This window comes from Pituophis catenifer, unplaced genomic scaffold (genome assembly GCF_029215685.1).
Source record: "Pituophis catenifer annectens isolate HBS135680 unplaced genomic scaffold, rPitCat1.0.hap2 SCAF_6, whole genome shotgun sequence".
NCBI classification, from domain to species: Eukaryota; Metazoa; Chordata; class Lepidosauria; order Squamata; family Colubridae; genus Pituophis; species Pituophis catenifer.
This window is the reverse complement of record NW_027256886.1, coordinates 65,784,257-65,797,991: the sequence shown is the minus strand read 5'-3', so window position 1 is coordinate 65,797,991 and position 13,735 is coordinate 65,784,257. Positions and strand designations below refer to the sequence as shown.

Genomic DNA, 13,735 nt, shown 5'->3' with positions numbered 1-13,735 from the left:
TTCTGGCTCACTGCACAACCCCACTGCTCCAGCTACCAAATTTAAATATTTTAACATTTTATAAGCATTAAAATATTAAAAGCAAAATACATCATTAAAATCCACCACTAGTACTACTGGTACCTAAATTTAGACCCATTTTTATCCTACTGCACTGTTCCATAAAACATGGAGTAGAAAAGTTGGATCACTCAAGCTGTAAAAGTGTTCCCTGCTACGGAAACATACACAAGCTATTTATCAATCAGAGACAATGTGTTTTTCTCCTTCCATGGACTTATAACATTTATAAACCAGGATGCAGGAAGAAAAATTTCACAAAACATATAAAAGATCAATTAATGCCAATTTGGCTTTTTATTTTCTTTTTTTTCCAAGGAATGCTAGTTTAATGTTACAGTATGGCAGTTTGTATATCTGCTGAAATATGACACAGGTTCATCATTCATATCTGAGTGCTGAAAAACAATATTGCTCCATAAGCCAACAAGTTGCTTTTCCTCTTGAAATGTTTAAAAATAATTACTTAAACATTTCAGAGGCCTCAAAGCTGTTCAAGCTCTGATGCTGAAGTGCACACATGCTCAAACCTTAGATATGACATCTATACATATACTTATTTATTAAAGAGTTTATGTAAGTTTGTCTTAAAATATTTAGAAAACGGTGTATGCATTTGGTACAGACATCTATACACAGACATGTCACTACTGACTCCCTTTAAGAATACGTTTTTTTAAAAAAATGTACAACTGTTATTTTTACTCTCCTTTATTACAGCCTCTTTAAATTTGTATTACATGATTTCAGTTCAAGATTTTATTCTCTCGGATGCAGGGTATTTCTAAGGGGTGTTTTTTAAGCTATATCCCTAAAGAAAAATTACTCTTTTTATTTAAGAGGCTCGTGCACTAGTGCATTTGGGTATTTTTCCAGCATGGATTCTTAATTTTATAAGAATTACTGCTGGAAAAGTTCTATTTATATATTTTCTCTCTTACAAAAAAATATAACATCGAAACCTACTGCATACTTTAGATCTCTGAGCTGACTATGCTCTTGCCATTATATACACCCACAAACACTCATAAAAATAGCATCCTCTAAACAGGATGTAGAAATGGCCTGTTAGCCATTTTCGGTAATTTTATTAAAAAGTCAACTGCTCTCAAAATGTCAGAAGACTGAAGAGCACCACATACTTAAATATATAAAGGTGGGAACTGTAGCATTTGCAAAGCTCAATTAAATCCTCAGTGTTTTCCAGCATGCTTTGCTGTTATTATGTCAATGTACAACCTGAAGTGAACAAATTATTCCGAATAGCTAAACCCAACATTCCTACAGTGTACCATTAAAACAAGCTAGGTTTAAAGTAACAAAACACTCAAAACAAACTGCAGAAATTTTGAAAGGTTCAGGAAAAGGGAAATGGCGAACCTATTTTGAATGAAGGTGTAATACTTTAGCAACATATGCAAAACTATAAGAATTTATAATTATTCTGGAAATTCAAAGCTAAACTGCAATTTAGAATTTTAACAATGTAAGTATTTAAGACTTAACTATCCCAACAGAATATGTTGGCTTTATGCAGAACATCAGTCTTCATCTTTTTTTCATGTGATGCTAGAAGTCCACTATAAATGTTTTGAAATATGCTGAATATCAGCTGAAAAAACAAAAAAAACCATAAGAATGGTTATTTGAGTGAGTGCATAAACTTTTCCAGGCTATATTCTGAATCATACTGTTCTTGATCCCAAAGTTCTCCAAGATTTTCAAGGACTGACTTTATGGTTGTTTTCCCAGAAACAGAAGTGGCACCATCTGATTTTTCAGTTTTTCCATCCTTAAAGATTTGGAGGAACAATATTGAGGAAAAAAGAAACACGTGTTAAAATCTGTGTATATGTTTCTCTGTGTGGCAATAATATGAAACTACTGGAAATCATTACTTAAGCAACAAACTAATCATTTAAAATTTGAACATTATAAGACGTATCAAAAAAGAGCATTCACTTTCCTTGTCATAATGGTATTAGTGATGAGCAACTCTTCAATGGAGAATGCCTTAAATTTCAATGAAATCATTTAAACTTCAGTGGAGAATGACTTAAATCAGGGGTCTCCAACCTTGGCAACTTTAAAGACTTGGGGACTTAAAGTTGCCAAGGTTGGAGACCTCTGACTTAAATGATTAAGTAAATGTTATCAGAAGCAAAATACCTCTCGTTATTATTTGTTGCTTGTTTTTAGATCTATTATGAACTGTATTTTATTAGAATTATTAGGTTTAATATTTGCTTAATTTCAGGGCGACTCTGGGCAGCTTATACTTTAAGAGTAATAATCCAAGAACAGAAGAACATACAGGTTTTAACAACATTTGGAACATCAACAGGATGGGAACCATGGATCTTCAAGGGGGGCAAGCAGTACAACAGATAAGGAACACTTCCTTCTTTCCAACATATGGTTTAATTGATGGCGCTGCAAGTGTATCAACTCTGCCCAATATCTTGGGATGGGCAGAAACTATTGAGGAAAAGCAGTCCCTCAAATAACCTGGCCTTATGGCATAAAGCCAGGATCATCATGAACTGCACATGGAAAATAATTACTACCACCTACAGTTTCGAACACAGAAGGGTCTCATACTGAGGCTGCCCATGACTATCCATGCTGCTATACTCTGAATCAGCTGCAACTTCCAAATGGTCTTCAAGGTAGACCTATGTAGAGTACATTGCGACAGTCCAGCCAAAGGTCACTAGAGCACAAGCAACCATTTGGTCAGCCGCCCAAACAAACAAAAAAAATGAGGCAATTGACACATAAGGCGCTGTGCAGAGACAACTCCCAGGTTGCAAAGCCATCTCAAATGGGGAAGTGCAGCCAAGACTAAAGGGAATAACCCCAGATCTATATAATCCTTCTCCTTTCCTCCCCCACCCCCTCTCTGAGGATTGGGTCTGACTCCCCATCCAGAGCCACATAGCCTCCAGACATTAAGACTAGACCTTGGCGTATCACTTTGCTGGCCTGGGTCCAAGATGTGTATCTGGGTATAATTTCCATACTGATGATATGGGAGCCCATCTTGATGGATGATCTTCCCCAAATTTCATGCACAGGTTATACAGGGCTCAGAGTCGCCTCACAAATCTGTATCTTACCTTATCCAGAGTGAAGAGGTCAAGAAGCTGATCTGTTCCCATGCTCTGAAGACTGGTATTCTCTTGACTGATCACCGTATTTGCAATATTCATTTTGAATTTTTGAAGACCCATTATTTTTTCCTCCAAGGTTCCCCTTGTTATCAAGCGATAAACATTAACAACACGTTTCTGCAACATAGTTAATATTTATGGGGATTTAATGGAAATGTATACATATGCCAGCTATAAAAGAAATCATAACACAGCAAAACAAGACATCCAATTAGAGGAACAAACAACAATTAAATCAATGATACATATGTGACTTTTATACAAGCCTTGAATGTAAAAGCAGTAAGAACACAAACCGTGCTTAAATTTTTTTCAGAATCATCATTTCATTTGAGTGTTTCATTTGTAAAATATAGTTCCTGTCTTTGCTCTAAAGTCTTTCGGGTTTGATCTAGTATTTTATAACATAATGTTATAAATCAAATTAAATAGTATTAAAATTAAAAGAAAACAAAAACAAAAAACAAAAACCCTAAGTTCTAAATGATTCACCATGTATATGGCATTGGTTTCAGAAACGTCAGGCAATCTTTGATTAATTCAATTTATCTTAAATAATCTGGGTTAATCTTTTTTTACCTGTCCAATACGATGCGCTCTATCCATTGCCTGGAGGTCTTTCATTGGATTCCAATCATGCTCAACAAATACCACGGTATCAGCTCCAGTCAAGTTAAGGCCCAGTCCACCAACATGAGTAGTAAGCAACAGCACATCAATGGATGGGTCATTGTTAAACCTGTCAATTAAAATAAACCCAACAATGATTGGGTTCCATCCTACTGTTGCTGGCTACAATGCTTAAACTGTAGCCCATCTAATCTAAAATACTGATGTTCTAGCAGGTTGCTGTTATTATACTATCCTACAAATACAAAAGGTGGAATTGAATCATTTGGTTATTTTGTAGTGCATCGTTTCTAATGACAGTTCCCCTTGTGAAATGAAAGATTAACAACTTATTTATTGAAATAAGTGAAGAATTAAGTGGACACTTTCATATATGGAAGATAGCCAGAAAACTAAGACTATCCAGAAGATTAAGAATAAGAGAATTTTGGGCAGGTGAGTCAAGAAAGGTTAGCCTTTCCCTCCCCAGCAATCACCTCTGCCCCCAAATGTAGTAATGAGGCTTTTAAAAAAATCAACTGGCACCACTGAAGATTTTTGAAGTTTCGATAAGGAATATATACAAGTTCTGCTCTCTGACTGATAGCTGATCAAAACTTTTTTTTCCTGCCAAATGGTAAGTGAATTAAAAGTTTGCAGGTTATATGGGGAACCAACATGGACCATATTAAGTCAATAGCTCAGGGGTTGCCTATATCTGCCCTAGAAAACCAAGGGAACACCACCACCACCACCACCACAGCTGAGTAATATTACCTTTCCCCTGAAACTAATTTTACAAAAACAAGATAATTGAGAATAGAGAAAGAAAAGTTCTCCAAAAAGATATTTCACCCAGTGACGCTCAAATCCATTGTAGATTAGTAGCCATAATATAAAACACGTTCAGCTGTTTGGAAGTTGCCATCAAGGATTTGTGCCACCATCATATGGGCGGCTAAAGGCAATCTTTCACTTTTAATTAAATATCAGCTTCATGAAATTTCAGCCAAGCTCTCTCAGCAGGAAAACATGAGGACATGACATTTGTTCTGCCTCAGCTTGTCTGCCTCTATTGGAAGAGCTTTTATTTTTCAAATACAGCTCTTGCGCTCTGAAAGTCTTGGTTGTGATGAGGGGTTACTACAAAGAGCTGAGCAGCAGGTTTCAAGGATATCATTGCTGGTTGTTTTCTCACCCTGGGAAGGATCCCAGCAGGATTTCCTTCTGACAAGGTGGGGATTTGTTTTTTTCTTAATGAAGAATGTGTTGCTCTTTCTTCCTAAAGCAGCATTTTTTTTTTCCTCTTGGGAAAGAAATACCTCTACATCTCAAATATGGAGTCAAAGAAACCACAGATCTGGATGTCCCAGAGATTAAGTTTTGTACTGAGTATAGACTTGTTTTATCCACATTCCACGTGAATGGTCCCATCTATACATACCTTTACATTAGATAGTGGGGAGGAAAAATTTCCCAATTAGATACCAGTGTTCATGGAACATATGCTGATGGACAAGGGTAAATAATATACAGGGGCCAGGTAAGGTGAACACTTTAATGTTCCACCCAGGTGAACAGCAAAATCAAATCTATTTCAGCCAAAAAGGGAGCTGGGGAAACACGACTTGGAGTAGATCTAAACAATCAATGTTGGCTTTACCGTGAGACAATTGAGTGTCTCTGACCAGCCGGTATGCTGCCATCTAATCGCAGGTAGGTAACAGAGGGCAAGTGAGGCTTCAGAAGGTCATGTTCTACTATGTCCAGCATGCTCTTCAGTTGACAGAAGATGAGAATTCGGTGTTGGGCAACTATCGTTTCGGTGCCGCTCTCTGGAGAGCCACCATTTCCTAAGCCGCAGTCGAGTAATAGCTTAAAGAACAAAAAGAACAACAACAAAAAACGGTCAGTCAGCCAGCTTCTCGAGGCCTTTTCTCCACAAGAGTATCCAAAAAATTTTCACATACTGGTTATTGTATTTCTATCTCATTTTGAAGTTGGTTTGGCTTACAGCAGGGGTGTCAAACTCAATTCCATTGAGGGCCACATCAGGGTTGTGTTTGACCTTGGGGGGGCTGAGTGGACGTGTCCGGGGTGGGCGTGGCCAGTTGACGTCCTGCAGCCCATACATGGCCATTTTTGCTGGTAGAGGGCTGCAGGAAGCCGTCGCAGCTGAAAGCGGAGCTCAGGAGGACCACATGCAGCCCTCCTGGGCTCTGTTTTTTCTGGCAAAGGCATTGCGGATCGGTCCTTCGCTGTTTTCAGGGTGGCCCCGTGGGCCAGATCTAAGCACCCCGCCTGCCAGATCAGGCCTAAGGGCTTTGAGTTTGACACCCATGGCTTACAGGGAAACGGGCTCAAAGTCACACATTTGGCCACTTGGCCTCAGTCCAAGATCTGAACTATTACAGGGTACTTGCAATTACATTGTGATTGTGGAATAGTAACTCAATAACAACGTTTTTTTCCCCCCTTGACATTCTTGGTATTTAAGGACCAGGAGATTTAAAAAAAACTCAGCTTCAGTGAGGTTCCAGAGACGTAGCTTAAATGAAAACCAGCTGTGTGACCTTGGGCCAGTCAGTTCCTCTCAGCCCAACCCACCTCACAGAGTTGTTAGATGTAGAAAAAAAAAATAGGAGGGAGGAGTATTAAATATGTTCATTGCTTTAAGTTATTTATAAAAATAATAAAGGTGAGATAAAAAAAACTTAAAACTAAATGAGAATAATAATACTGGACTAAATGGACAAATAAAAAGGGACATCTTTATGTTCTACTATACCAAATTGTGAAATAGAGTTGCATTGAATCTTATATAGCAGGCTCAAATTCTGGCATTTTTTGATCCTAATACTAGCTGAGAATTATACCAAGTAATAAATTACCACTTCAAATTTGGCAAACACCAATAACTGAAACCTAGCTGCTATTTTTAAATAACTGAAAATTTACTACAAAGTTATGGCAACAATGGAATGAGACTCTTAATCCACTGGTAGCACAAGGAGTTTGACTCACTTAAAAAAAGAAACTTTAAACTTAAGATGGCAACAAAGTTTTCTGTTAGTTATACTTAATGCTACACATACAAAAATGTACTTTATTTGCTTCATGTTGCCTCCTCCATGGTTTCATCTTAACATTTCTAGATATTCCTTTTTAACCACCAATTTATTAGTACATGGTGAAGGTTCTAGAACAGGGTTGTCAAACTTGAGGCCCACAGGCTGGATGTGTCATGCACTGGCCACGCCCATGCCCGATTTAGCGAAGGGGGAAAAAAGTTACAATACGTCACGTGACAACGCTGTGATGACATGAGTTTGACACCACTGTTCTAGAAGCTAGCAGAATATATTTGGAATAAAATACGCAATCAAGGATTTGTCCACCTGTTTTAAAGCAGAGAGTTTAGGTGCATGCTGGATATCACGAAGAGAAGAATTCTCTGCTGCAAGCTTCTCCGTGATCCTTTTATGTTCTGGGTGATGAGGAGTTAAAACTAGTGCTGGATGGTTGCACAATTTCCTTAAATACTGCAATGCCTTTTAGAAACAAGCAACAAAACAAGAAATCAAATAAGCATAAGATTTTCAGGATATATTTACGTCCTACATGGCAGAACACAGTATGCTGCTGTTAAATGTGAAACTCTCGGCAAAAAAATGAGAGGAGATGGGTGGTTTGTCAATTGCCAGCCACAGTTGATTTTAATCATTAGCTAGTGTTCACACTGAGAAAGAAAAAGGCTGTTGAAGTTTTAAATGAGAGGGGTGTTTTAGCAGAGGTAGCAAATTATTGCTCATGGCATTATTTTCCATCCTGTATTTGAGCTTGTTCTTAACTGGCCCAAATCTTAGAAATTCCAGTGAGCTGTTTTACCACTTTATCAAAAATGTTTCTTAATTCCATACAATTCTTTTTCGAAGGATACAAACTACTATATATAGATGCGTTTATGGCTTCATAGCTAACAAAAATATTTTTTGGATGTTTTGTTGCTGAGCAATTTGGTAGGAAATCTTTTCTAAGAGCTCTTTTCAAACAGGTTTATTCCTGTTTGGTTGGTTCTGCTTCTGCATTCATCTGCAGTTCTAAGCAATTTTACACTTACACACACATGCAAAAGCCTCTTGTTTAAATATGTCTTTTTGAAGTATTCTGTCAAAAGATGCTTTTCTTTTTTTCCCTTTCATAGGTGCTATGAAAGCTCATATTTAATCTTTAAATCTTCAATTTTTACATTCGTTTTAATATGTTTGTCAAGTCTTTTTCATTAAATGTGGAGGGTTTCAAACTATTTTCATGAGGTTGGTTCAGTCTGCCATTCAGAGTGGAAAAAAATCTCATGAAAATAGCTCTCTTTATCTTGATAATCATCTTTTGAAATCAAGCCTCCCCTTTGCTCACAGGCTCCAAAATCCCACGCTGTGGAAGTAATAGCAAAATCAGTACCCATCGGTAGCGAAACGGAGAAGTTAGATAATTTAGGATCAAACTTCAAAGCTTTAGTTCAAACCTGTTACTACCTTTTTCTGAATTTTAGAAGGTGGACACTCAGCTACCTCTTTTACTTCCCTCTCTTATGGAGCCAGACTATCCCCAAGAGTCTAGAAGTCTCATTACCGTTCAAGGGAGACCTCATCTCTGTCCAGAAGATGTAATATCTTGCAGTTTCTGACCTAAATGTTAGTCCCCCTTAATGGCATTGGTGGCTCAAGGAGGACCCAAAGGGAACACTTCACATGATCACTGTATAAATACAATATATAATGGTGCTGAGACTAACATGTAATTTAGATTTAAGTGAGAGGGAGTTGTGCCGAGTCACTCTCATTCCCTCTTCTCAATTCCCACCTGAGTCCAGTAACAAAACAGAATCAAGACAACTGGAGATAGGACAAGGTACAGTAGACACCAGGATGTCTTCTGTGTCTTGTCCTGCTCTTCACATTCTATGATGCTTCATAACCATTGGACCTTTCAATGTCCGACTTGGTCAATCTACCGGAGTCTGTTGTCACATGCCTGGATAAGCAGCTTCCTGTCTCACTGAAGGTTTAAGACCCATCAGCTAACCTCATCTGGTTTAGCTAGCAAGATAAAATAGGGTTAAATTTAATTGACAGGGTTTAATCCAATTTGAGTAACTTCTAGTTTACAAAGCCTCCCCATCTGCACTATTGGGGCCAGGATGCAAGTTAGATAAGCTATATTTCTCTGCATAGGGAAAATGTGTCTGTGCTGAGAGGTTGAAATTTCACTCAGGCTGAAATTCAGGGTTTTGCATCTCATTAGGTAGCAAAATAAGCAGATGCATTTCCAACCTGAAATACGTGTCCTGTAGCTTTAAGCTTTGGTTTTTCAGTCTCTTCAGTGAGTGAAGCTGCTGAAACTGTTTCATCGACATCACATTTGGCGCGAGACTTGGCAAAATCTTCATACAGTTGAACCTATCAAAAGAAACAAATGTATATATTATTTACAGTTACAGTAATTGGAACCAGGTTGGTGTAATGATTAAAGGATGGTTGGATTAAAGAGCAGGAGACCACGAGTTCTCCTTCTCCCTCAGGCAGAGTGAGTGCTACCAAAAGGGTGCTTGGGCCTTATTTGCAGGGAATGTTAAATTATTATTACTATCCTACAAATGTCACTTTGAAAAGACCTGCTCAGACCATTTTTTTTACAAGGAGGATTTTTGGTTTGCATCAAAAAAGATGAACTGTCACCGGATGAATCTTTTAAAAAGCTAAACTGGCTGTATCCTCCCACTAGCAAAATGTCAAATCCTAGTTTAGCAACCAAATGCTACATCAGCATGTATAGTGATTCTAAAAAGCTAAATTAAAACTGCAAATGCTTTTATTGTGTCCTACAGGTTACTTACATGTAAGATTGAGTGAAACCACGTTTCAATCAAAATACTACTGCATTTCCAAAGAAAAAGCCAATGCAGGGAGTCACCATTTCAATTTTCCAACAGCAGAGAAGCTGCATTTACAAAATGTATCACTTTTGCTACTGGTACCTATCTATATTTCATACATTCTCTCCATTCTTCCAATCAAACTCTTAAATGAGATATGGGGCTGCAAAAAGAAGGGAGAAGGGACAAAAATCACAGCCTCCTCCATCTGTCAGAAAAATATACTGGATTCCATCTATCTTTGGAGGCAACTGCTTCAGTAAATAGGGGCACAATGGCCGAGCAATTAAGACTCTGGGTTTGTATTCTGTGTGCCTTGGCATATAGTCATGACAGACACATGACCATGAAAGCGTCTTCAGATAACAGTGGCTCTTCGGCAAGGAAACAGAGATGTGCACCAATCCCCTAAATTTGGACACGACTGGTCAGGGCAAACTTTTATCTTTTAAATCAATAAATATAGCAGATTTTGACTTCAGAGGCAAATTGTTTCCAAGCACACTTTCAACAGTATGGGGAAAGATCCATTTAGAACAAGCAAAGGATTTGAGAAAACCCACAAGTGATTCTTCTCTTCTGTTCTAAATGTCAATGTGATTCAAATAAAGTTAACTTGCCTGGAGGGAGCTGAGAATACAGTAATAGTCTTGAATGATTTTTGGTGGAAGATCTTGCAATACGTCCTCTTTCATCCTTCGTAATAAAAATGGCAGGACTTGCCTGTGTAATGCCTCCATTGCAAGGACACCTACAAAGGCCCATAAGAAAATGTTATCGAACTACCTAATGTTGTATCACTAAATCGAGAGCAGGATTCATGAATTCCTCCAAAAGGAAAGGAATTTTATTAAGCAGTGTTTCTTACCTGCCTCCTGTTCTCGACTAGAGCTCCGAGCATCTCTACTTGCTAATATGGGCTTGCCATAACGAGCTGCAAACTGACGCTCAGTACCCAAAAATCCCGGCATAAGAAAATCAAATAGTGACCACAATTCTAAGACATTGTTCTGAAAGAAAAAGAGGGGATAGAAAAAAAAAATGTAACGATAGCAAGTTGGCCATTTGCAGTACAAATTATAGTGAATTTATTGCAAAATAGAGAAATTCATCATGCCTGCCTGCCTGATTCCACAAATATTCTTTATTCTGACGTATTTTGCTTGGGGATGAGACATGCATTAAAAAATTAGTCCACATAAATTCAAACTGTAAAATCAAAGCATCCGAAAGGGGTGCTCTGCATGAATAGTAATGAGAAGTAAGGCATCCCTCTACAACAATTTAAAGACCACCACAATCTCTGGGGAAAAAATGGCACAACTGTTTCAAAGATTTTCCTTGCTGTCTGCATGGGTAAGTGACAGTTGTTCCACTGAGGTGGCCCATGACTCTTGGTGCACATCCCTGCATGCAGAACTGGGAAAAACTTCCCAAACAGCTTTACCAGCTCTTGAGGGGTGTCTCATTCATATTGACATGCTTTGCACAGCAATACTTAGTAATCAACATCATGCCTAGAATTTGGCAATCAAATATGTGGATATGAGCCTATTTAGACATGGATTACCTGGATTGGTGTCCCAGAGAGTATTATTCTGTAATTGGCAGCCAATTGCTTTATAGCTTTTGATAGCTTCGTTTTTCCATTTTTGATGACATGTCCTTCATCAAGAATACAGTAATTGAATTTAATATTTCTAGGAAAGAAGATGCCATTAATTGGTTTTAGTTATTTTAAAGCAGGGGTGTCAAACCCGCTTGCATCACGGGCCATATTGTGATGTATTGCAATGTTTTTTGCCTTCACAGAGCTGGAGTGGGCGGGGCCTTCCCCCGGCCCGCCAGTTTTAAAGCATATGAAACACCTAAAATAATAATAAAAAAAAAGCTCTCACCTGAAAAAATCAATGTCATTTCTCACAACATCATAAGAAGCTACAATTAGGTTGTGTCTTTTTACATGGTGCTGTAACCTGAAAGAGACGAAACATAAATGAATTAGGCTTTTATATACAGCATAAAACCCTACAAGCTACAAAGATTTTAAAAATTCAAATAATTCCAAGAAAAGGAAACATTTCCAACCACCAAAAGTAACATTTTTAAATACATCGCTTACCTTGCCCTTTCGGTTGGAGGGCCAGTATAGTGCAAAGGATTCAAAAACTCCTTGGAACAAAATTTGCCCACTTCATCCACCCAATGACCTGTCAGGGTGGGCGGGCACACAACCAAGGATGGGAGTGGAATGCTATCAGCCATCTTAGTTCTTGCATATTCTTGGGCCCTTTGGAGAACAGTAGAAGAAAATTCATTCATTTATTTATTGTGCTGGGGGGAAAACATTTGGAGAAATATTGAACAGCAGTAACTATGTAATCTACCTGAGATAGTGATCTCCTGCAAGAATACAGATGGATTGCAGGGTTTTTCCTAAGCCCATATCATCACACAGGATACCGTGAAGTTTGTATTTGTTGAGAAAAGCCAACCAGTTCACACCTTCCTGTAAGATATGACAAAGATCCTAATAGTGTGAGAGCTGAAAAATATATATTGGACTTCTTTTATTTACTGTTATATTTACATATGACTTTCACTCTTAATAAGGACCATGAAGCAGTTTCCAAGTTATATAATTTTGACAATTTAAAATGTGGCAACTGGAAAATGAATTGAGAAATAGAAAATTTCAAAAACACCAATGAAACTTGGTTGCCAATCTAAAGCATCCTTCTTCAAATGGATCATTTCATCTTACTTGTCTGGAGAAGTTTTATAATAGATACATTAAAAAAAAAACCTAGATGAGAGCCAAGGCCTCAAACTGTTTAGCAAATGAAAATTTACCTGCTGATATTTTCTGAGTTCTGCTTTAATTGGTACTGGAATTTTATAATTTTCTAGTTTTTTTCCATCCAATAATTGTTCCAAGAAATGGCGTTCTTTGGCTTTTATTTTAATTAAATCTTCAGACATATTTGGTGGATCTGGAATACCAGCCTGAAAGAAAAGATAGAAGTACAAGTTAAAAATTGAGTACTTTATTTGGCCAAGTGCGGTTTGTGTATCTATTAGGATCTACTTCCTGCTAAAAAGGCAAATTAAAGTCACGCTGTTTTCAGAGTTTGTAAAATGCACGTGGTCTTCAAATTTTCATTAGTCAAATATTTAAGCAAACTTGCATAGTAATTTACTATCAGAATAGCTTGTAATTTAGAATGAAAGAAGGGGTGTTCTGAAAGGCCAAGCAATGATGGAAAATTGAAAAAATGATAACTCTAAATGAAATAAAGCTTTATATAGAAAACGTATTCTTTGGACAATGCAGAATGGTGCCATCCCCATGATCATGTGATTGCCATTTTGCAACCTTCTCGGTTGGCTTCCAACAAGCAAAGTCAACGGGAAAAGCCGGATTCGCTTAACAATCGTGTGAGTCACTTAACAACTGCAGCAATTTGCTTAACCGTGGCTGTAAGGTTGTAAACTTGGGTGCAACTCACTTAATGCCTTGCTTAGCAGTGGGAATTCTGGTCCCAGCTGTGGCTGTAAGTCTGTATCTCAAGAACCAATTCAGGGAACAAACAAGCAAACGAAGGTGGTATGTCTTGAGACACAACAGGAAAGGGTCTGACTTACCTCAAGCGGCATTAATCTAATCAGAGTTGCAAAGCACTGGGTAGCCATGAAACGGACACTGTCTGTCTGATCACTCATCCTGCCCAGAACAGGAACCACAAGCAGAACTATATAGGGAATAATTCCAACATCTAATTGCTCCATTATAGCTGTAGATTCATTGTTAAGGATTACTTTCTTATTAGCAATAGAGACTCTTTTACACCAGAAATGATTCTAACATTTCCCCCTCCCTCCCCACCAAACTTTTGCCCGAGGCACCTCCCTGCTGAGCTCTTCAATTTATCTACTTAATCAAGATAAAAGGAGAACA

At 37.9% G+C, this 13,735-nt stretch overlaps 1 protein-coding gene across 1 annotated transcript in view; it reads right to left on the bottom strand.

Annotated features, from left to right (window-relative positions):
* Positions 1-329: 329 nt before the first annotated feature.
* BTAF1 (B-TFIID TATA-box binding protein associated factor 1) overlaps positions 330-13,735 on the bottom strand; it is a 69,338-nt gene continuing 55,932 nt past the window's right edge. The window contains exons 25-38 of the mRNA XM_070945498.1: positions 13,423-13,571; positions 12,631-12,783; positions 12,165-12,286; positions 11,900-12,067; positions 11,676-11,753; positions 11,348-11,477; positions 10,646-10,787; positions 10,398-10,528; positions 9,176-9,301; positions 7,241-7,393; positions 5,506-5,717; positions 3,813-3,972; positions 3,180-3,350; positions 330-1,852 (exon numbers count right to left, since the gene is read on the bottom strand). Of these exons, the coding sequence (XP_070801599.1) occupies positions 1,703-1,852; positions 3,180-3,350; positions 3,813-3,972; positions 5,506-5,717; positions 7,241-7,393; positions 9,176-9,301; positions 10,398-10,528; positions 10,646-10,787; positions 11,348-11,477; positions 11,676-11,753; positions 11,900-12,067; positions 12,165-12,286; positions 12,631-12,783; positions 13,423-13,571 (2,045 nt within the window). The 3' untranslated portion in view covers positions 330-1,702. The remainder of the gene's footprint in view (positions 1,853-3,179; positions 3,351-3,812; positions 3,973-5,505; positions 5,718-7,240; positions 7,394-9,175; positions 9,302-10,397; positions 10,529-10,645; positions 10,788-11,347; positions 11,478-11,675; positions 11,754-11,899; positions 12,068-12,164; positions 12,287-12,630; positions 12,784-13,422; positions 13,572-13,735) is intronic.